Consider the following 25,137-nt stretch of genomic DNA (forward strand, 5'->3'; position numbering starts at 1 on the left):
TATAGTCATCTGACAAGAAGGCGGCTAGTAGAAATGCGATCACGTGATGCAGGCAAGGTTCATTACAGATACATAGCTGTTGCTCCCTGTCTAAGAGAAGATCGGGTGAGAAAGCATTACATACTACAAAAATATCTCCCCTAATCGTGGAAATAAGCTTGTATCAGACGTCTCACGGCATCCTGTAAGAGCCACTCGTCGGATGATAAAGTTTCTAACGTTTATCACTTTATGTGTGGTGTGTTATAACGGTTATTTTTAACGTTTCCATATAATAGTTTCTAAATTTACACTCTGCGTGGTGTGTTTCTAAATTTGTTGTAGTGATACGTATTGTGTAAAGATTCCGTCAAGTTACTAAAATATATATTAAAATAAATTGTATGCCATTTCGTGGTCTAGTGGCTGACACGCATGCTTTGTGTGCCAGTTATTTCGTATTCAGTTATCGGGTTGGATGAAAATGGAGTGATACTTGCCTCGGGTGCAAGCTTAAGTGATGATTCGGATTCCACTTCAAACATAAGGTCCTTCCTCGGTGCTGGGAAGGGACATTAAACTCCAATGAACTAACCAACTAAAATCAAGTGTGCCTACTTATTTACGAAGCCTGTCAAGAAAATAAAGTTGGAAACACATCTGGATGTTAGGGGAAAATGTGTGCCAAAGTTGGCAGCTCTGGCAGTAACCTTAATCCATAAACGAGGACTAGGAGTCATTCGTCAGTGCTGCGCCGAATCTTGTGCGAGGAGCACGCGTTGAAAATGGCAGCTCCAATACGGAATCCCCCAAGGTGTGAAGTGTGCAGTTGATCAGTTTTTTCTTTTTGAGGCATAAGGAGAGCTTTCATCGGAGACCTATGGAGAAATAGTGTCTGTGTACGGGAACGTAATGGATAGCAAAAAATGTTGCAAAGTGGTGCCATGCCTTTGTAGAAGGTACACTTTGATGACAACGATGAGGTCAGTGAAGAAGTCACAACGGGGTTTCAGATGTAGGCGCTAAATTTTTACGATTCTAGCATACGAAAACTAGTACCGCGCTTGAACAAATGTTCGGACAATCGTGGCACATAATAGAGGAATGAAGTCTATGTAAATGTATCCAGTGTAACTTTCTTTGCGTACAATACAATTCTTGTATTTCTATTTTTCTTTTGCGTTGCTTGATTAATTTCGTATATAGTACACGTTGACATTGACGGCACTTAACATAGAGGCTATTAACATTCAAATGTAGAAGAATTCGTCGTCGGGACGTAGAGAGAGATATATCCTCTTGGTTTTCACTTACTTCATTCAACCAGTTCATCATATTCCGCAATCAATTATCATCCCCTTCTTTAGCCTAAAATGCATGTAAAGTAATGGAAAAAAATTAAATGAAATCTTTGAGTTTTACGTCCCACGCTTATGCCGGTTAGGCTAAAGGAGACGGTGATGATGAGTAATGAATGAAATGGTGGAATGAAGAAAGTGGGAGGAACGGGAGAACCCCGAGAAAACCCACGCACACGGTGTTTGTCCACCACAAAGTTCACCTAGCGGGGGCTGGGATCGAACCCGGGACCCCAAGCACCAGAGGTGAACGCTCTACCACTGAGCCACCGCGGCCCCTACATGTAAAGTAATAATCTATCTCATTTCAATTTATGATTCCTCAATAATCATTGCACTTTCAAGCTTTCGGAAGCTTTCAGCTGTCCCCATAGCCCTTGTTCTGAAGTGCGTGCCATGGCGAGGTCAGTCTATATGTTTACTTGTTCAGTTCCACAGTGCACCATACCGTCATTTGAGGAGTAATTTGTAGCAGTGCAGCACTGCTCTTCTCCGTCGATCTATTCCTTTTTATATCTTTTGTGCTTCAATTTTTCTTTCATATATTTCTATCCCCGATGAATACCTGTGGGGAAGAGTCGAAAGCTTGAAAGTGCAAGGATCATTCAAGAATCAAAAATTGAAGTAAGAGAGATTTTGGTAGTGTTTCTGAGCGTATAACAATAATAATAACAATTTACTGATGGTTAGGGGCAGGAGTTTTTCGCAATTTGAAATTAAAAATTTCGTATTTTGTCGCATTTTGAGATGTAAAATTTACTATTTTGTCGCTCAAATGAATTATTTTACAAGCTCTAATATAGGCCCAATATAAGTAATAAACAATAATACTACTCAGGACAATGAAATTATTCTTTAGCAGTTACTAACAACATATTACTTTTCTTCTGTCACAAGTTTTTTTTTATTTCTTTATTTTTTATTTATTTATTTTACCAGGCATGTACTTGAACCACCTGTGGGTATATTGAACTTCAAGAACATCTCGGTAGTCGCAGAGAAAACTAAATACATGGAAGTGCGTCGGGACCGTAATACAGCAAATTATGGATGCGTTAAAATATTAAATAATACTTTTGATAAAGTGGATAGTTTCAAATATCTAGGATCAATATTAACAGAGGGAAATCATATTCACGAAGAAATTAAGTGTCGACTAAAAGCAAGGAATTCGTGTTACTATTCGGTTCAAAATCTCTTGTCCTCGCGAATTCTGTCGAGGAATTTGAAGCTTAAAATATATAAATCGATAATCATGCCTGTTGTTCTGTATGGTTGAGAAACGTTGTCGCTCACAATGAGGGAAGAACATAGACTGAAAGTATTTGAGAACAAGATCCTGAGACGAATATTCGGACCCAAGAGGAACGGGAATGGGGAATGGCGGAAACTTCATAACGAGAAACTACATAATTTATACGGCCTACCCAACATTGTTAGGGTCGTCAAGTTTAGGAGGCTTAGGTGGGCAGGTCATGTAGCTAGAATGGAAGAAAGTAGAAACGCTTTCAAAGTCTTGACTGGAAGACCAATCGGAAAACGACCATTAGGAAAACCTAGGCGCAGATGGGAGGACAATATAAGATGGATCTCGCAGAGATTGGAATACAAAGTAGAAACTGGATGCAGCTAGCTAAGAATAGAAGTCAGTAGAGAGCTTTTGTGAACGCGGAATTGAACCTGCGGGTTCCATAGGCCATAGAGTTAGTTAGTTAGCATTTGCAAACCTTCCAACGTAATTTGTTCCTTCCCACTGCTTGCTCCACATTCAACTTTCTTTGGTACGTTTATGTCCTGCCGACTTTATTTGTTTTGTACAGTACTTTTTATTTATTTATTTATTTCATTCAATGCGTGAATTACAGAATTTACACATTAACGTTTGGATATCACTTACGTACAAGCCTTCACTGGCAAATTCACTTGCGCGATCTTGTACCGTCCCATTTTTATTCATCATTTTTAAAATTATAAACTCTTTTAGCGTACGTATTCCACAAAAACACCGAAGTGAGAATTTCTGCTGTTTTAACGACGCTGAATGTCTCACATTCCACAAATAGAGCTATGAACTTAAAACAGAAGTTAGAAGTAATCAGCGTTGCAAGTCGCAAAAGGAAAATTATACGTTTTATTCCTGTATTTTAACAACTGAAACTGTTTTTTTTAAAAAAATCGCAATTTCTTCGCGTTTTGCGGCGTATTTTGCTCAAAATATCAGTTATTGCATTTTGTCGCGACTTCGAAATACCTATTTCCTTACTCAATCTCACGTAATTCGTTGAAAAACCAACTCTTGGTTTTGTCGGAAAACTTTCGCGATTTCGCAACTTGCGAAAAACTCCTGCCCCTACTGATGGTAGTTGTTTCGGCCAAATATATAGCAAGAATTATACTCTATTCGTTTTTAGAATAATACCTTTTTGGTCCATATAGTAGAAGTTCCTAATACGAACTAATAATTGCATCACTCTTTGGCTCTCGAAATGTCTGTATTTCAGTACTTATACCACCGTCATTCAAACACAATTTGAAAATCAGCGCTAGGGGAAGATATTAATTCTGATGCGCATCGACATCTTTATATGAAGGTAGTTTTCTTAAAAATATTTATTTTCCCGTATGATCGCCATTTTTATCCTGTTTCTCCAATCCCATTTATTCAGCAGACCCTCAACTTTGAGAAGTTTGGAGCAAGTACTGCTGCAGGATTTTCATGTGGTGGAAATCTAAAAAGAGTATGATCGTTGGGTGTCTTCTTCCGAATGAAGTGGATGTTCACCCACCCAAACCTGCTGGTATATGAGTCTAGTGCGTTTCTTTGTTGTGTTGGATGTAAGGAGACTAACAAAATACATTCAGAAACTGAAAAATGCAGAAATATATACAGAAACTTCGTGCACTAATTTTTTTTTCTAAAATGTTACTTGTTTTGTTAGTGAGCATTTTATTTTTTGTTGACGCTTTTTTCTTTCTTTCTTTTCCTTTGTGATCTTCATTTATAAAATTGTGTGTTTTTGTCGTGAATGATGATTTGTTGCGTCCCCTTGATTACGTTTGCTTCACACTAATCCTACAGTGAAGGGGTCCCTATGAAATTGCAAGGAAGCTGTAGATTTCGTGAACACTCCGGTGTGATATTGCGCTGACCGCACAGATTTTTTTAAAAAAAATTATAATGTTTCATGTAAAAACAATTATATTGGTAAAATTTCTTTAATTTCGGGCCGGAGCTCACCTTTTTGCAAAAAGCCCAACTTTAACGTGAGTTGGACTGAAGTTAAATCCGTTAAAAAAAGGACAAGTATCGGGATTCATGTAATCTGATACATTGTAATTAAAGATACTGATAGCGCTAATGTAGACTCTAACCGTCCGAATGTTATTAAGAAATCTGAATGGTACTAAATGTCAATACTTCTCAAATCTCATTAACATGATTATCCTGATTTTTGTGTACTTGAAAATGGGAATCTAGACTAACCTTAGTAACACTTCGAAGATAATCATGTGCAGAAGCCGTAACTTATATAGAAATGAGTTGTTGCACTTAATTTTTACGGAGTTGTTCGTAATTCAGTAAATAAGATTTTTAATTTGATTGATCCGTGTTTATTTTATTAGATTTACGTTTCAAACGCACCGACTGTCTATACCGTAGTAAGAAATAAATTCAAGAGCATTAAAAACGCTCAAACATTCAGCCTGCTGTTTATTTAAATAAAATAACGAAACACAATCCCAAAATTTTCTTCTCTTTCTGTCCGACTAGTGTTGTGCTGAAAGTGCACCAATCTCAACTGTACAAGTATGAAGCATAGAAATATATAGGAAGGAGAATAAAATGGGGGAAGATGCAGGATGAAGAAAGGTGAAATGAAAGTCATTGATAAGGTTTCGTACGCCCCAGATCTGGCAGAATGCTGGAATCAGAAATTCAGTAATGATAATTAGTGAGAGAAAGAGGTGTATTTGTCATACTTTCACATTGGTAGTAGACAGGAAATGTTTATTTTTCATTGTTCAAATAATAATAATAATAATAATAATAATAATAATAATAATAATAATAATAATAATAATAATAATAATAATAATAGAAATGGAATCTTCATTTACATACATAAAATCTGGAAAACTAAGTTTTACATGAACCTAAACTCAACTTCAGTCCAGTTTTGCCTCTTTTCTCCTACAATGCTGAATATCTTTATGCTTCTTTTATTAATCATCCACAAAGTACATATATGAGCATTTATATTTTCAAAACGTCATGCCCATTAATAGTTTGGATGTCTTCGTATATATATATATATATATATATATATATATATATATATATATATATATAATTCTTATATTGTGTGTACACATTAGTTTCTTTCTGATTTGCAGGGTGTAAAAGCAATCTGGTCTCCGCATACAGGTATTGTAGATTGGGCTGAAGTGACTAGATCTTATGGAAAAGACTTTGAAAATGCAGGTGGAGAGATATTTTTGAATTTTCAAGTCACTGGATTTAAGGAAACGTCTGAAAGCACACCTGTGTCTTCTGAACCTGTAGCTTATCCCGTCAGGATTTTGAGTCCACATTCTGTAAGTATGGATATTTAGGGATATGCATCTATTCATTCGAATTTGAGACAGTGTTATTTAAAGAGACAATTTATTTATAAGTTCCTTATCATTGAATATCAACACAATATTTTCATGGACGATGTTACTATTGATGGAAGCCAATGTCCTTAGAAAAGGCATTGAATTGCTTTGTTTCGGGTTATATCATGAACTTCGGTAGTCGAAGAGCGCGGTGAGGAAAATTTTTCTAACTATTACTCACATGCTACTTTGGGACAAGCCTTCCGTTTGTTTATACAGTACTGAAAGGTGTCTTTTCTTGTGGTATTTTTTTAATTTTATTTTATTTAATTTTATTTCTTTTATAGAAATTAAACTTAGAGTGAGGTTATAAGTTCTGAGTAACTATCCCTTGTATAGTATCCAGCTCCTAAAACAACTACATGACAACACTAAAATCAGAAGTTATCGGTATTATCAGAAAATTACAATAATATAAGAGGTAATTTCATACAAAAAGTTAATCTGTAGCGTACTAACAGATGCTTTTATGGAAAAAAGAAGACTCAATATGACATCCCAAACATCAATTGTTTACTTACAGCAAAAAAGAAGAGGAAATTCACGAACATTATGATAGACACAGTGATTTAAAAACTCAACAGATATTCTAGTTTACTTATCCATTATTTTATTTCTACTGTAATGATTTTTAAGTTTGTAATACCAAAACCACATTTCTAATCTATTACAATGTAGGAAAAAAGTTAGAGATATTCACTGTACCTTTATGTTATATTCTAAGCCTGTATCTGTGTATCATATTCTCAGGAGATCCGTGCAAAGTACGTTTTGACTTGCGGAGGACTTCATTCTGATAGGCTAGCTGAGATGTCTGGTTGCAGCAGGGAGCCCCGTATTGTTCCATTTAGGGGAGAATATTTGTTACTAAATCCTGAGAAGTGCCATCTTGTTAATGGAAATATTTATCCAGTAAGTACTTATTCGTTATATAAATATAATATTCTTCATTTTTGTTAAATGAAAGTAATTATGTTTGTGACTTAATAACTCTTGAACCAACCGACCGATCTCGATCGAATTTTCAACATAGATGAGGTTCGGGCCTCGGATAGTTTTTATTATTTCACTTTGACGATGCAACGTAGGAAATGGGGAGGAAGTTACATAAAAATTATTGAAAATGACCGATATTAGTGTCGAATCCATAATTTTCGGGGGTCGCTGAGATGAACAGTGACACTTGCGATAGCGTTCAAATCCAAATTCAGCCCCACAACTTGGGGGAATGGGAGAGGGAGATATATAAAATGATCGAAAATGATCGATATTAGTGTCGAATCCATAATTTTCGGGGTCGCTGAGATGAACAGTGACACTTCCGATGCCGTTTAAATCCAAATTCAGCCCCGCAACTTGCGGGAGGAAGGAGATATATAAAAATGATCGAATATCAAAGAGCGCTTTAATAATAGTAAAAAGTCACTGACTAACGGAACATATTACTAATTTTTCTTCTTTTATTCCAGTGAAGTAGGTAATTGACGCTACTCCAGAATTAATTCTACAACATTTTCAGAAATTAACAAACATACAAACAAACAAACAAAAAGTGACGTGTAGGGGGACTTGATTTACAAGATAAAAGAACGAGACTCTCGGGAAGATGGCACAATTTAGCAGTCTATTTAGGTATGGTTATTTGTTAGGTCGTTATTCATGCCTATGAGGAGCAAGTATCTATCTTTCCAAATAACCAGATTTTTAAATTTATTTAACCTTATTCCAATTTTAATTTTACGGTACCTTTTTACATTAACAGGGACCAGGTTTAGGTTCATAGATTGTGTCTTGAGTATCATTTGCACGAGCCAAAAACGGGATATTTTGGGTCGTTTGCATTTTTCTCGGGAAACTTTCTAATAAAAAAGGGACCATCTCATTAAAAGCAGGACATTGTTCACCCTAGACGTACACCAAGGGAAACAATACCGTTAAAACTGGGGCGTCGTGACACCTTAGACGTACACTATAGGGGACAGTCCCGTTAAAAGCGGGACCAGATGACACCAAAGACTCACACCAAGGGAGACAGTCTCGTTAAAAGCGGGATGTCTAATCAGCCTAGCCGTACTCCAAGGGAGACAACCCATTTAAAAGCGGGACATCTGGTCACCCAAGACGTACATCTTATGGGACAATCTCGTTAAAAGCTTGTCACCCTAGACGCACACTTATGTCCAAAATAATAGTCGCGTATCTATAACTGTCTTCTTGTAAGAATATAGTTTGACAATGGTTTTGCAGGGTACTGTTAATACTGATACTATGTGTATAATCGGGAAATGTATATTTGTAGTAAATTTCATAGGAAAAGAATTATAAATACGAAAATTAGAATGAGTAAAACAAAATGTTACTAAATGGATAAGAAAGTTTTATCTTCGTTTTATTGTTCTTATTTACTGCTTTTTTGTCGTGAAATTTGCCACGCACATGTCTTTGCCGATTATACACATACTAATACAAGAAATACCAGGTGAATTCGTTATCAAATTATATTCCTACAGCAACATATGTATAGACATGCGACAATAATTTTGGATATGAGTGTACATTAAAGAGGACAATCTCGTTAAAAGCGGGACGTCTGGTCACGCTAGACGTACACCAAGGGAGACAATCCCGTTAAAAGCGGGACGTTTGGTCACCCTAGACGTACATTAAAGGGGACAATCCCGTTAAAAGTGGCGCATCTGACCACCCTAGACGTATACTAAAGGGGACAATCCCGTTAAAAGTGGGACATCTGATCACCCTAGACGTACATCAAGGGAGACAATCCCGTTAAAAGCGGTACGTCTGGTCAGCCTAGACGTACACTAAAGGGGTCAATCCCGTTAAAAGTGGGACGTCTGGTCACCCTAGACGTACACCAAGGGAAACAATCCCGTTAAAATCGGGACGTCTGGTCACGCTAGACGTACACCAAGGGAGACAATTCCGTTAAAAGCGGGACATCTGATCATCCTATACGTACATCAATCGATACATCTCATCGAGCTGAACAAAATTATAGTAGTGATTTGTAAACCTGAATACTAATACTGTCCGACAACCATGCTACCACCTATTAAGATGAAACGGATACTGAAATATGTCTCATAAGGCTTTTCTTTATAACACAACAATATTGTTAATAATGTATAGTCCAATATTATGATTGACTTAAACTTTAATGTTTGTTTAAGTATGTTTTATTATTCACAGTCTAGATATATACATCAATCGATAAATCACGTCGAGCTGAACAAAGTGAAATGCTAAAGAGTAAATTCTAATGCGTAGTTTTCGAGAAAACGGGTTTGTATGGCGCTAAAATGTATGTCGTTCTTTGCCAATAATAATATTGTTCTGGAACATTATTTATTCATTTATTGTTAGTAGCAGATACATATATTGATGTTCATCTTCTAACAGTGAGACAGATACTCCTAATAGTGATGCACATACTTCTCACAGTGAGACAGATACTAATAATAGTGATGCACATACTTCTAACAGTGAGACAGATACTCCTAATAGTGACGCACATACTTCTAACAGTGAGACAGACACTCGTAACAGTGACGCACATACTTCTAACAGTGAGACAGATACCCCTAATAGTGATGTACAGTCATGTCCAAAATTATTGTCGCATGTCTATAAATATGTTGTAGGAATATAATTTGATAACGAATTTGCCCGGTATTTCTTATAATGTTAGTATGTGTATAATCGGCAAACACATGTATGTGGTGCCTTCCATTTCAACTCAGGCAAAAAAATATAAAATTGTACCATCACCATCTCAGATATTGTTGAAACTTTTTTTTATAGCAACTAGACATGTTTTTAAGAGACCCATATTTTCTTGTTTTGTCGAAAAAAATTTTCCCGCCAAGTAATGGGCCATCAAAGACGGGGAGTACAATTTATGAATTGTAGAAGACATGGAAATTGGTCAACTTCGGAGCCTCACCATTCGGCTATGGAGACAGGTAGAGTTATAATTCTTGTTGTGGTATGTACATAGGGATATAAATAAACTATATTTTATTATAGTTTGGTTTGGGCATGCGTATCTTTTTGTACATAAATTAACAAATGAACGTCAATTTATCTGAAAAGTCGAAGTTTGCGAATTTTTTTCTAGCACTTCCGGTTCGCATTTTAAAATTCTGTTTCCACGGTTGATAAGACCTAGCTACCCGCTTTCCGAAAAAAAAAAATGTATCGCTTCTGTGTGCAACCGTTTAGTCGCAAAAAATTCGAGAAATTGTAAAATTTTCAAAAATAGCCATTTTTGGGCGCCATTTTCTCGAAAACACCATCTTTTAAAATTCTGAAATTTTGTCAGATGGTTCAACTTTACATGAATAGTAAACGCACCAAATACCATTCTCGACCAATGCTTCATGAATTAACTGCAGCCTTTTAAAGTTAGCGAAGTTTCGTTAACTATGATGTCACAGTTAGCAACACTGGGAACAATAAAAGTGCAATGATTTGATGATGTTTGTTGTTCACATTCATTAAATGAAGAATAAAAGGTTTTCTTGACTGTTTTTTTTTTTCATTATTGTGATCAAGAAAGCTCTCTGACATAGTAAAATGAGCCTCCCTCTACTCCTCCGTTTTCCTAAACCGAAATAATCTGAGGTGGAAATTACGATTACGAAACGCACAAAGGACCCCGCACTTTTCTTATGGAAAGTGGCTTTCGGCTAATGTTGTTGAAACTTCGCTGGTTGATAGTTCTCAACATGTGGATCAAAAGTCTCAATGGGCACAAAGACCTACATCCACTCCTTCCCCCCCAAAAACCGCCTCCAAGTAGCTGGGGGGGATTGAACTGATTTCAGCATGTAAAACAATTTGTTGTTTTAATCAACTCAACAAGGACCCCAAACAACCACATGTTAGACTATCAAACTACCCCACTTGACACCGCCCTTTGCCCCCCACATCCCCCCCCCCCGCGAATTACCTTACGGATGTTCGATATTACTGTAGTTTATAGTTGCGCGTATGTGTTGAAATACCTACATTTTTGGTCTCACCGACGATATAATGGGTTTCACGTATCGCTGATTACGAATCTGAGGTGAGAGTTCTAGAATTCAAGATGGATGATCAATATGGCGGATCAAAAACACGAAACTCTGGAATGTAGCCACAAATAGCTGTTTACTAGGGTATTTTGGGTCGTTGGTTACGAATCTGAGGTCAAAATTCTTGAATTCAAGATTGCAGATCCAATATGGTGGATAAAAACGTCGAAGCCACAAATCGTAGTAGACTAGAGTGTTTTTAGATCGCTGTTTAAGTACGCAACATTCCTTGATACTTCAGCCACCATGTAGAATTATTCTGCACTCTTACCCTTTACCAAAACCCACCACAGATATCTTAATGTTGAACGGTGTTCAAAGAATTCATCAATTATCTGTTCATTATTTTCATCATTTCGGTTTGCAGCATCTAATGTGGTACTTAGCAATGAGTCATCGGGATATCTAATATTCTGTAAATGTCGTGCATGGCCTAAATACCACAAGACACTTGCAACGTGCGCACATGTACCTAAAGTACGAGCACCGCTTTGACATGTACAGTAGTAACCTTGAATAACATTTTGATCATAATCCTGGTCATCTTCATCATTGGCTACATATGCTATGAAAACTTAGCTTAGTTGCATTGCGGAACCTTGAGTAGAGACGTATGCGCAGGAATCCTGGTTCAGTTACGTTTTCGTCAAGGTGGAATTGCTCGTCCTTATCTCCTATTAGTTTATCTTGGTCGTAAGAGGATGAGAGATCTACTTGATATGTGCCTACAGTCAAATCTCGTAAGTAGTTTAAGTTATGTACAGAGAAATCAATTAGGCCTTGACCATTTAGCGGTACCCATTGACCGTTCCTTGATTATCTACCTCCGCTCTTGCTTTAACAACGTTCGGCATGATTGACCTATTTCTCATTTCTCTAGCTAATTCAATGGTTGCATCTTGCATGAAAATAACGGGTGGTATCTGTTCAAAATAGCTCCAGCTATGCGATAGAAACTATTCAGTTTCTTTGCATGTTGCAGATTCAACGTCTATGCTAGAAACGTAAAAACAAATCTTAGATGCCCGTTTGTTGCCTCGAGTATCTATCGACTTTTAGTAACTAGACGAGAAGTATTCGCTTCTTCTGTTGATAGTTGTCTTTCACGTGGTAGTAGGAGTGCGGGCATGATATGATCAATTCCTAAATATTCCAGTAAAGGAATTGCATCGCGGTATCCTCTGTCTACTAACACAATGACCAGGATAATGATCAAAATGTTATTCAAGGTTACTACTGTACATGTCAAAGCGGTGCTCGTACTTTAGGTACATGTGCGCACGTTGCAAGTGTCTTGTGGTATTTAGGCCATGCACGACATTTTCAGAATATTAGATATCCCGATGACTCATTGCTAAGTACCACATTAGATGCTGCAAACCGAAATGATGAAAATAATGAACAGATAATTGATGAATTCTTTGAACACCGTTCAACATTAAGATATCTGTGGTGGGTTTTGGTAAAGGGTAAGAGTGCAGAATAATTCTACATGGTGGCTGAAGTATCAAGGAATGTTGCGTACTTAAACAGCGATCTAAAAACACTCTAGTCTACTACGATTTGTGGCTTCGACGTTTTTATCCACCATATTGGATCTGCAATCTTGAATTCAAGAATTTTGACCTCAGATTCGTAACCAACGACCCAAAATACCCTAGTAAACAGCTATTTGTGGCTACATTCCAGAGTTTCGTGTTTTTGATCCGCCATATTGATCATCCATCTTGAATTCTAGAACTCTCACCTCAGATTCGTAATCAGCGATACGTGAAACCCATTATATCGTCGGTGAGACCAAAAATGTAGGTATTTCAACACATACGCGCAACTATAAACTACAGTAATATCGAACATCCGTAAGGTAATTCGCGGGGGGGGGGGGATGTGGGGGACAAAGGGCGGTGTCAAGTGGGGTAGTTTGATAGTCTAATATGTGGTTGTTTGGGGTCCTTGTTGAGTTGATTAAAACAACAAATTGTTTTACATGCTGAAATCAGTTCAATCCCCCCCAGCTACTTGGAGGCGGTTTTTGGGGGGGAAGGAGTGGATGTAGGTCTTTGTGCCCATTGAGACTTTTGATCCACATGTTGAGAACTATCAACCAGCGAAGTTTCAACAACATTAGCCGAAAGCCACTTTCCATAAGAAAAGTGCGGGGTCCTTTCAAGTTCACTTACTTAAAATGGTATTCGGAAACAAAATTTCACTTTTTTTTATTTTTTTTATTTTTTTTACATGGACCAGTCATTTGCTTGGTTGGTGTCTTCTTTGCTAATAGCATGTAACCGTGCAGGTGCTCCAATAAATGTTGGCTCACTCACAACTCGTTCAGGAGTGGATTTAGGGTGAAGAAACTTTATTTTATATATATATAAATAAAACCGATCTCAGAGTTTGGAGCTCTTAAAAGTAGCTCTAAGTAGCAGTATTACTCCCCCTCTTCCAGAAGTCCGTCCTGGATCCGCCCCTGCGTAGCACATTGTCGATAGTCACAAATGCTGAAAGTCCATGTGGAAGCATAAACAGCACTTCAACTCCACGTAATTCATGATTTATTCATAATATTTCTGCTACGCACCACTGGTTATCATACATATATGTATGTAACAAAATTTCCTTTATGCAGATTTATTAAATCTACACTTTGAATTGCAGAAGTTCGATTTTGGGGGAAGCATGAAGTTAGTTCATGGTGACCCGTTACTGCCATAAAAACTTCGCCATTTTCCGAAAGCCAAAGATGACTTCGTAGAATACCAGTTACCGGTCGCATACTTTCCCTTTTTTTCTTTCGGAAGTCGTCGAATTCAGTTCCAGGCAACAATACCCGGTTTGCACTTGCACTATACTCTCGAATTCTTCTCCGGTTTTAGTGGGGGCAAGGTGACTCAGTGGTAGAGCGTGCACCTCCGGTGTTTGGGGTCCCTGGTTCGATCTCAGATCGCGCCGTGTGGGCTTTGTGGTGGACAAACACCATGCTCGTGGGTTTTCTCGGGGTTATTCCGTTTCCTCCCACTTTCTGCATTCCACCATTTCATTCATTTCTCATAATCACCGTCTCCTTTAGCCTAACCGGCATAATCGTGGGACGTAAAACTTGAAGATTTCATTTCATTTTTTTTCTTCTGCGGTTTTAATACTGTGTATCTGTATTTGCCTAAGGTTATGCCGCGTTGCCACATTCTTTACACCTCCCCCTCTTCAATACCGTCGCAGAGACCCTTGCATGGCCGGTTTCACTGCAAAACCACTGCTTTATCGGGCCTGTCTGCATCTCGAACATCTGAAAGCAATTTTTAAAGTGGGATGCAGCACCATCAGAAATCACTGACACGGTTTGGGAAATTGTAGACACTTATTTTCTCGTATTCAAACCTTTTTCTATAAAATATATTTTCGCTTTTCTTCGAGTATTTTTGGAATCTTGTCTATGGCTATGAGTACATGAGCCGAATCATGTGTTTTATCGTCGTTTATTACAACAAAACTGTCAGTTGTTTCATATTCCGGTGATAACTGAATTTCACTTTGCAGAATAACAGTCCAGTTTTCAGCGAAGTCCACATGAAGTAAAATAGAACTTGTATCTTGAAATTTTACACGGTGCTTTTCGGTAGCAGTTAATTCTCTTTGGATTTTCTTGATGTAGTCATGAATTACAATTCTTACAGTTAAACCAGCAATGTACGATACGAAAACAGAGTGGAAAAGTTTTTTTAATGAGATTATTGTTTTCCCATATGGCATACGTAACACTTTCATTTTCATCAGGATCAATAATTAAAGAATCCACATTTATTCCTTCCACTCCAGGACATTCACCACATTCTTGAAGAAGACAGCTGTCATTTTCTACGGATCATACTACTGAAGGAAATAGGTCACTCATGACAGCTTCAATACAGGCTGCACCTTTGATTTGTAGCAACGCAGTAGCAGCTAACTTAAAATTTGCACAAAACAAACAAACAAACAAACAAACAAAACACACACACACACACACACACACACACACACTTCCTCGCTGGTTGCGGACTGACCCACTTTAGTCGAATACTGTAAAATTCCGAGTGACCCATTCTTATGCTGCGATTGTTGTTTAAAAAGTCAGTAAATTTCTTTGGAACGCGTAAGAAACCATTTCGATTTTTTAAAACTTTTTGTCCTTTTTCGATCACTGTAATGACATCGCACTTAATTGAGACTTTGTCTGGAGCATTCCAAATCATCACTGAGGTAATAGTTCAGGCTTTTTGTAGATCATCAGAATTTATTGGATGGCCATTTCAAGTAAACTTAAAAGTTGTGTTTCGTAATCGTAATTTCCACCTCAGATTATTTCGGTTTAGGAAAACGGAGGAGTAGGGGGAGGCTAATTTTATTTCAGAGAGCCTTCTTGCTTAAAATAATGAAAAAAAAAAGTCAAGAAAATCTTTTATTCTTCATTTAATGAATGTGAACCACAAACATCATCAAATCATTGCACTTTTATTGTTCCCAGTGTTGCTAACTGTGACATCAAAGTTAACGAAACTTCGCTAACTTTAAAAGGCTGCAGTTAATTCATGAAGCATTGGTCGAGAATGGTATTTGGTGTGTTTATTATTCATGTAAAATTGAACCATCTGACAAAATTTCAGAATTTTAAAAGATGGTGTTTTCGAGAAAATGGCGCTCAAAAATGGCTATTTTTGAAAATTTTACAATTTCTCGAATTTTTTGCGACAAAACGGTTGCACACAGAAGCGATACATTTTTTTTTCGGAAAGCGGGTAGCTAGGTCTTATCAACCGTGGAAACAGAATTTTAAAATTCGAACCGGAAGTGCTCGAAAAAATTCGCAAACTTCGACTTTTCAGATAATTTGACGTTGATTTGTTAATTTATGTACAAAAAGATACGCATACGCAAACCAAACTATATTAAAATATAGTTTATTTATATCCCTATGTACATACCACAACAAGAATTATAACTCTACCTGTCTCCATAGCCGAATGGTGAGGCTCCGAAGTTGACCAATTTCCATGTCTTCTACAATTCATAAATTGTACTCCCCGTCTTTGATGGCCCATTACTTGGCGGGAAAATTTTTTTCGACAAAACAAGAAAATATGGGTCTCTTAAAAACATGTCTAGTTGCTATAAAAAAAGTTTTAACAATATCTGAGATGGTGATGGTACATGCTCTGCCTGAATTGAAATGGAAGGCACTATGTGGCAAATTTCATGTCAAAAGAGCAGTAAATAAATACAATAAAACGAAAATAAAACTTTATTGTCCATTTAGCAACATTTTATTTTACTCACTCTAATTTTCGTATTTATAATTCTTTTCCTATGAAATGTATCATAAATATACATTTCCAGATTATACACATAGTATCAGTATTAAAAGTACTCTGCAAAATCAGTATCATATTATATTCTTACAAGAAGACAGTTATAGATATGCGACAATCATTTTGTACATGAGTGTACATACTTCTAACAGTGATACAGATACTCCTATTAGTGACACAAATATTTCTAACAGTGGGACAGATACTGCTAATAGTAATGCACGTACTTCTAACAGTGAGACAAATACTCCTAATAATGACGCACATACTTCTGACAGTGGGACAGATACTCCTAATAGTAAGCTCATACTTCTAACAGTGAGACAAATACTCCTAATAGTGACGCACATACTTCTGACAGTGGGACAAATACTCCTAATAGTGATGCACATACTTCTAACAGTGAAACAGATTCGTAACAGTGATGCACACATTTGTTAAGATTCACTATGTACGCCCATGTTTTGGATAACTATAATATACAAAATGACAACAAGCACGTAGTTGGAAGTAATATTTAGGAGCAATTGAATAACAGCGCTTATCTAGATGTTTTAAAATGTTTATTATCCATTTCTTTCTTCAAAACCTTTGAAACATGTCTTCATGATCAAGGCTAATGATTTTCAGCCGAAATATTGAAGATATAACATTTACTCACATACATAAAACCTGGTTTCCAACATGGCGCGAATCTGGACATTTTCAGGTACTTTTCGGTCGTTTTAATTTTTCTTTACTGTTCTGATGAAGCATTCAGTGTAAGTGCTTATAGTGTACCGTATTTAATGTGTGTCATTATGTTTTCACTGTTTGCTGGTAAGTAATTAATTGTCCACTTCCGCTTCGGGATTCCTTTATTAAGGAATTGGGTTTACGAAAACTTTTATACATTTAGTCTGTCCGTGTGTTCATCCGTCCAGGAAACAAGTAATCTCAAGAATTACTTGATAGATCACCATTAAGAGGCCTTATCACTGCGAAATTAAAATACCACTAATTTTGCAGTAATTATCTGATATCTTCAGATAGATAAAAGATAATCAAAATATGAAACAAGACCGCCCTAGACAATATTATTTTGCATGAGGTACCGTTATCACGAGTCCCGTAGTAGCTTTCCGTTTGCAGCCATTTAGAAACGCGAAAATAAATTTCTGGAAATCGAAAGCAGATAAGTGAGTCATGATAACGGTATCTTATGTAAAATAATATTGTCTAGGGCGATCTTGTTCCAGATTTTGATTATCTTTTTATCTATTTGAAGATATCACATAATTACTGTAAAATTAGCGGTATTTTAATTTCGCCGTGATAGGGCCTCTTAATATTGACCACAATGTAAAGGATCAAACGTTGGGAATTTAGTTCGTTGATGAAGGTGATACGTTCACGAAAAAGTGGTAGAAATCAGCCATTTCCGGATTTTATATTGATCACTATAGAGCACAAACGGGAACTGGAAGCGTAAAGGAGTGTCATGGGAACGATTCAGCGTTCCAAGAATACATGGGACGCTTACTTTATCCGAAACTCGTACCAGGCTTTATGCACAGTTGCAGACATCGTACAGCGGTAACATGTCAGTCTTTTTCAATGTTGGGGGGCGCGGTGGCTCAGTGGTGGAGCGTTCACCTCCGGTGCTTGGGGTCCCTGGTTCGATCCCAGCTCGCGCCGTGTGGACTTTGTGGTGGACAAACACCGTGCTCGTGGGTTTTCTCGGGGTTCTCCCGTTTTCTCCCACTTTCTTCATTCCACCATTTCATTCATTTCTCATCATCACCGTCTCCTTTAACCTAACCGGCATAACCGTGGGACGTAAACCTAAAGATTTCATTTCATTTTTTTCTTTTTCAATGTCCCCCAGCGACAGCCATATGCAGTGTCGGACAGGCCAAGATGCCTTGTCGCTGGTCCTTAAAGAAGCCCCTCCCCCATATACTGAATATATATATATATATATATATATATATATATATATATGTATATATATACTTAACACGTCAGTTGCAAAATACGATAAGTGACAAAATCATACTTTCTGTATTGCATAAATATGTAGTACAAAACAGATAAAAAAAAAAAAAGTTACAATAATACAGAGACAATCAAACGTAATCGGGAAGTTACTTCAGTTACTTTGACAGTTTTTTAACGCAGTTCTTTCACTTGATGAGGCAATCAAATCAATTACTTTTTCTTTGTCTACATTCTAGTATAAATCTTTTTCTGTAAACATAAAAAGTAAAGAAAACAAATGGTTTTGACTTATCTAGAGTCTAGAGAGGAGAGTTGGGTAATATATATGAACGGTGTTCGCATGAAACAACAGGTGAAAGCGAATAAGCGGAGGGTATATTAAGGCTAGAAGACTCAGCCTATCCAAATATTTATACATCAGTCTCAAATAATATTTTTAGACATCGATACAGTGAATTTTATTAAACTTGATTTATTTTATAATTCTCTGTTTAAGCATCAAGGGAGTACTAATAGATTTTGAAGTAGAGCTCCTGAAACATCACATTTTAGGTTATTTTCATCTAGCCTTCAGCCTTTCTCATGGAATCGAATAGAGTGGGCGGCAACAGCCACTCACCCATCGTTCTCAGCAGACGAAAACTATTTAAGCAATACACAAATTCAACACGATGTAACGAAAGCGGACGAATACTGACGAAGCTAGCTAAGGCTAGCCTTTTGGGTGTTCGGGAAGATAAAAGCGACAGACGCGGTCTTGTTAAGAAATGGAAAACAGAAAGATTATAAAAAATTTAGTTACTCTTATTTTGTAAAACTTCCGAAAAAAAAATCATGAATGGTACCTTATTCCATACTGGTTTGCGTTATCGCAACGCAAAATTTTAATTTTAGTTGCAGTAATCGGCATAGCAGTTATAATTGCTTGCATTTTTTATGTTGGGATCAGCAAGTTTGGCGAGAACCGATACGGAATGAGACCCCAGGTGAGGCATAGTTTTTTTTTTTTTTTTTATTATTATTATTTATTAAATATTGCTATCTAAAGAACAGCTATTTTCGTAAAGGCATATAAGAGCACAATTGATTGTGCGCTTCAGCATTATTGTTTCGCGTTAGTACGCTGTGGTGTATGTTGTCGGTGAAGTGGTTAAGTTTGTGTGGTATGATTTGGGGAATTTATACTTAAATAGAGGTCTATATCCGTTTTTACTTGTTCCTTTGACAGTATAATTTATTCGTTTTGTGTGATATGCTTGTATGTAGGTGCATTAGTTAGGTGAGTAAACCTACAGGATTATTGCGAAATTTAGAGGGAAATTTAAATGAGAACGACATATATTTCATCCATCTCACATTAGAGGAAAGTTGAAACAAAGAATAAGCAACGCATTCCATCTCTCTTGCTTGTGGTAAATGGTGAAAAGTGAGTAAGACATTTCCAGTCTAAGTGGTACCATACAAGAGTGTAGTTAACTGGAAGCGCAGAGAAACAAGGGGATAACTTCAGTTCATTTTACACTCGTATATACATACAACAAGGTTTCATGAAAGGTTTTATGCCACTGACAATGATCGCAAGGGGACTGGGCCCCTCCTAGCTAACCTTTACCTAGCTACGGGGCTAATTTCATCCTACCTATTTCGAAACTTTATGTTACGTTAGTGGCTCTCTACAGCTCGCCACACTTTTTCGTCTCACGTTCCTTTATCAGTTGCGAAACCATTGTAGTACTGAGACATTACTCTGACGTGAGAACGGTGTTGCCACTACTTTTTATTCAACCTATATACATAGAGTAAAAACGGTTAGAGATAGCTATAAGTGGTATTTTGGAATCGATGGTTGGAAGAATAGGTTCCATCTTACCAAAACCGGAAGTGGACAAAACCAGGCATTTCCAGTTTTAATATTGATCACTATAAAGTAAACTTTAGCGTCCCAAGAATATATTCCATCTGTACTTTAATCTCTGTACTAAAGCCAGAAATGGTAGAAATCTACTACAAATTTCGGTTTCAATATTGAGAAAATATCGAGCTATACAAACCAAACTCCTTCACGTAATGTACATGTGAAACTGCTGCTTGCTTTAAGGGTATATACTTGTGGAAGCGCATTTAAGAACACACCATATACATGTCCGATTCGAGCAAACTTTGCACTACATACTGAATTTGTGTCCAAATCTGCTCTGTGTGGATTAGGATTGCCAAATCTTACGGTTTTCTGTAAACTCTACGGTATATTTTTATTTTCCACATAAATTTTGTAATAAATAAAATATAGTCCTGCACACTAATAAAAAGCCTTTTTTATAAGTCAATGGGGAAACAGTAATAATTAGAGGAACTGATTTCTCGTACGGTGTTAACAACGCAATCCAACAATTAAATTAAATTCAGAGAAAATGCAACAAGTTGCATTTTTATCTCCTGCCTAACCGGTGTCGCAATCTTGTGATTAAGAATAATTTTGTTTTAGTATCTTAATCATCGTCTGTCAACATAATCTCGATCATATTTGAAGGTTAGGAATTAGGTTTCTGGGCTGTCGGCATCTAAGGCCATTTAACCCGTCACGTATATGAGGGATGACGTCCCACGGTGAGCATACTATCCGATGAAGGGGAAGGAAGAAAGGTTGGGGGAAGGAAGGAAGCGACCTGGGACTATTTATGTTAGATACCATGCCGGCATTTGCCTGGTGTGAGTGAGGGAAACACAGGGAAAACCTCACTCGAGATGGCTGGCCTGAAAACGCTGTTACATTTTTTCGACCGAGTGGCCCCGCCGGGAATCGAATCCTGGACCGCTCGCACCCAAGGCGAGAGCGTTAGCGACTACGCCACGCGGGGCCACTCGATCATATTCGAGTTTATATCGATAGTGATATATTGATGTCAGGAACAGAAGCTACTGTGAACTAATAGAAGCAGAATTCCCAAGTGGTTTTGAGTTTCGATGTGTCATGCAAGGATTTTTTAAAACATATAGAAAAGAATGTGGGAGTGTTATGAGATAAAAAGGTTTCATTAAAATACAATTAAAAGGCAACAAAGATTTGTGTAATATGCTTGGTTTGTTAAATTTGAGTTTAACTTCCCTTTTCAGCACCGAGGCTATGTGAGACGAGCACCTATAGCTTAACATGGGATCCGAACCACATGAGCTCTCACTGGAATTGTAATATACTTTCTTATGTTGTACTATTGCAATTAGTCGTAATGAAACTGCACCAGTTTCCAATCTACCTTAGTATGTGAAACTACGTTAAAAAAAAAAAAAATCAGAATATTACATACCTTTAATGATGTTCTTCTAAAAATCGTAAAATCTTCCTTTTTTTTCTTCCTCTGAAAAATCTGCAACCTTAGTCTGGATCGCGGTTTGTGTCTGTAATGTTAGGAGGATGCCAACGGATGAATATTGTACAATTTAACGACTTACATAGACCTGTAATGAGGTTGCGAACTGCTGGATGGTTGTTTGGGAGAATTGGCGCTCGTGTGGGTCGTTACGTCCAAGTGGCCTATTAGTAGTATACACGCTGAGAGGATTCTCACAGCAGACATGCCTCTAAATCCTCCACCTAGACAGAAGGATCGTTTGGGTGGCGACCATCAGTGTAATCAGAGATACCGTTGCCATGTGAGCACACGAACACTAAATAGTCGGTTGTTGGAAACAGGTTACATTTCTGTATTCCTCTTACACGATTACCGTTACACTTCCCCATCGCCGAAAATATATTAGTATCTGAAAAGACTGCAGTGGCGAGGCGGAAGAGGGTGATGGTATTTACCAATGGGAGAGTCATTTCTGCCTCTGAGACAGTAACGGCAGTGTGGGTGGCCTTAGATGTGCAAGTAAGTGGGAAAAATTCAGTGTTTGTTCCCTCATACAAGACCCACATTTAGCATTGTAATATGGGGGAACAGTAAGCTACATACCTCTCTTGCCTCCTGTCTTTATTCAAGGGAGACGTGTTATACATTCAAGACACCCTTAATTGTGTCCTCCGACATTAATTGGGTACTTTACAGAACCCTATCTTCGAGCAGAACAACACACGTCCGTATACAACCAGAGCAGTCCAGGGTGCTTTGCTTGGCATACGCCTTCTACCGCAGCTTGCTAGACCTTCGGATCTAAGCCATGTCGAGCACGTATGAAACATGGTGGAATGGTCCTTGACAGTCAGCTGCGCCCTGGCAATGGCTATTATTCAGCTACGCCGAGATTTACTAAATATTCTTAAATGCGAAATTAAATGAAATTTCTAGTGTAATGTCCCGAGAGTAAAGGGAGATGGTGATGATGAGAATGCATGAAATAATGTAATAAACAAAGTGGGAGGAAATGGGAGAATTTTGAGAAAACCTGCGATGTTCGTCCATTATGAAGTTCACTTGATGCAAGCTTGGATCGAACAAGGAACCCTTATATCAGAAGCGTGTAGTCTACCACTAAGCCATTGCGACCTCCGTGTTCTTAAGATGCATTTCCACCAGTAAATATATATTAAAACGGTGTAATCATCCTTTCTTTTAGTAGCTACAGATATGATTCTTGATTATATGCAGCTAATAACTCAAATTACTATGTTCCAGGTTCCAGATCCAAGGTTTCCTTTCTTAGGAGTTCATTTTACTCCTCGGATAGATGGAAGTGTGTGGCTTGGACCGAATGCAGTGCTTGCGTTAAAGCGAGAAGGTTACAGGTACGCTAGAAGTAATTGAGTAGGTTCTTAATATGGATCTGTATCCTTTCTGCCAGTATGTCCTGTAGTGACAAACTAAATAAAAAATCCCAATGTATCACACACTTAACGTGAAAATGTTGATAGCAATAAACCTTTAATATAATTTAGTTTCTTCTCTCTGTAAGTCGTATTAGTTGTTACTTTGGTTAAGCAGTAGACATTGTATCATATTTAAAGAGATCTTACAGTGTATACTTCCGTCTTGTCCTGTCATGTCTTAAAGGTTTCTCAGGATAGTTTTCATTTTCAACGAATCGATCGTTCGGTCATATTCTCAGTATCATATCGGTATTCAAATGATAAATGACGAATGAACTCGAATACTAATTGATTTGGATTTTATCTAAATGATTCTTAAATGTATTATTAGTATTTAATTCCTGTCGTCCGTATTAGTATTTTTTTGTCTTGTCGTACCTAGTGAAACAAGAAAACTTCAGCTAACCGTTTTTCTGAAGCATATTGTATATATATTACTTAATGGAACAATAGGATAAAACGATAGTAATAAAAATGGATTAATAATAATAACAAAAGTGTGATACTCACAGGAAGCATCCGAGTAAAAAACAGCTTCAGACTATTTCAGAATAATTCTCGCCATCATCAGTGCGCTTTTTTTTTTTCTAAGTATCTATGTTGCTCATAGAACTATATTTTTTGCGGAATCATCTTTCTATTAGAAATAATGTTTGTAGGTTAAGTAGGAGTTTTCCCTATAGATATCCTTGCTTCATAACCTGAGTTCTCTTTGTGTTGCCAGTATCTAGGCTTGAAACATATAAACCTCGACAGATTATTCATCTGCGCACAAACAACACTAAATAGCTAAAAGCACTAAATCTCAGAAAAGGTACAACAATGTTAGTTACGTCTTTCGGGAACAAGTTCTGTATAATGATTTTGTGTGTTCGTGCGTAGGTATATAATTGAACTCCACCACCACCACCACCACCACCACCACAACAACAACAACAACAACAACAACAACAACAAAAGAACAACAACAACAACAACAACAACAACAACAACTACTACTACTACTACTACTACTACTACTACTACTACTACTACTACTACTACTACTACTACTACTACTACTACTACTACTACTACTACTACTACTACTACTACTACTACTACTACTACTACTACTACTACTACTACTACTACTACTACTACTACTACTACTACTACTACTACTACTACTACTATTATTATTATTATTATTATTATTATAATAATAATAATAATAATAATAATAATAATAATAATAATAATTATTATTATTATTATTATTATTATTATTATTATTATTATTATTATTATTATTATTATTATTATTATTATTATTATTATTATTATTATTATTTTCATGTAATTCAATATGGGAAAATTATGAGTTCAGATCTATCAAAACAGCTATTATCCACAAAATAATAAGTTTTATCATTTTACAAGCAGTACAACAGTTAAAAATACACCTTTAGGGCATAAGAAGCGTGGAACAACGAAAAAACTGAGTTTCAATATTTTTTCATATGAGAATATGAGTTACAGCCAATATTCTTCGATAATGATTAATTTTCTAAATAACTATTGACCTTAAGTTTTCAGTTGTTATTGTTTCACAAACACTAATAACAATCACATACTTCGCATATACGCCATTCAGGACTAAAGTGTATGGAATGATTTAGTATTTTTAACACAGAGATCAACGTGCAATACATCAACGTTTATTAGCTTGAAGTACTTAACACGAAGAACCTGGGGACACCTAACAGAAAAAGAAAAAAAATCTTTATCAACCCACAAACATTATTTTTACTAGGAATGAGATTTTGGAAAATGTACATGTAGTTCTTCGAACAACGTAGTTTTTTTTTTTTTTTTTTTGATGAACGCTCACCGATAATTACGAGAATTTACCGCGGAAACTATCTGCGATGGTT

The 25,137-nt window shown here is 36.8% G+C and overlaps 1 protein-coding gene across 2 annotated transcripts in view; it reads left to right on the forward strand.

The window, feature by feature from the left end:
* The window catches only part of LOC145685918 (L-2-hydroxyglutarate dehydrogenase, mitochondrial-like), a 65,732-nt gene that overhangs the window by 16,068 nt on the left and 24,527 nt on the right, over nucleotides 1-25,137 (forward strand). For both annotated transcript variants that reach the window (XM_081758686.1, XM_081758685.1), the window contains exons 4-6: nucleotides 5,733-5,933; nucleotides 6,747-6,908; nucleotides 23,031-23,140. In XM_081758686.1, coding sequence (XP_081614812.1) covers nucleotides 5,733-5,933; nucleotides 6,747-6,908; nucleotides 23,031-23,140 — 473 coding nt within the window. The remainder of the gene's footprint in view (nucleotides 1-5,732; nucleotides 5,934-6,746; nucleotides 6,909-23,030; nucleotides 23,141-25,137) is intronic.

Source organism: Thermobia domestica, chromosome 5 (genome assembly GCF_964235325.1).
Source record: "Thermobia domestica chromosome 5, izTheDome1.hap1.1, whole genome shotgun sequence".
NCBI lineage: Eukaryota > Metazoa > Arthropoda > Insecta > Zygentoma > Lepismatidae > Thermobia > Thermobia domestica.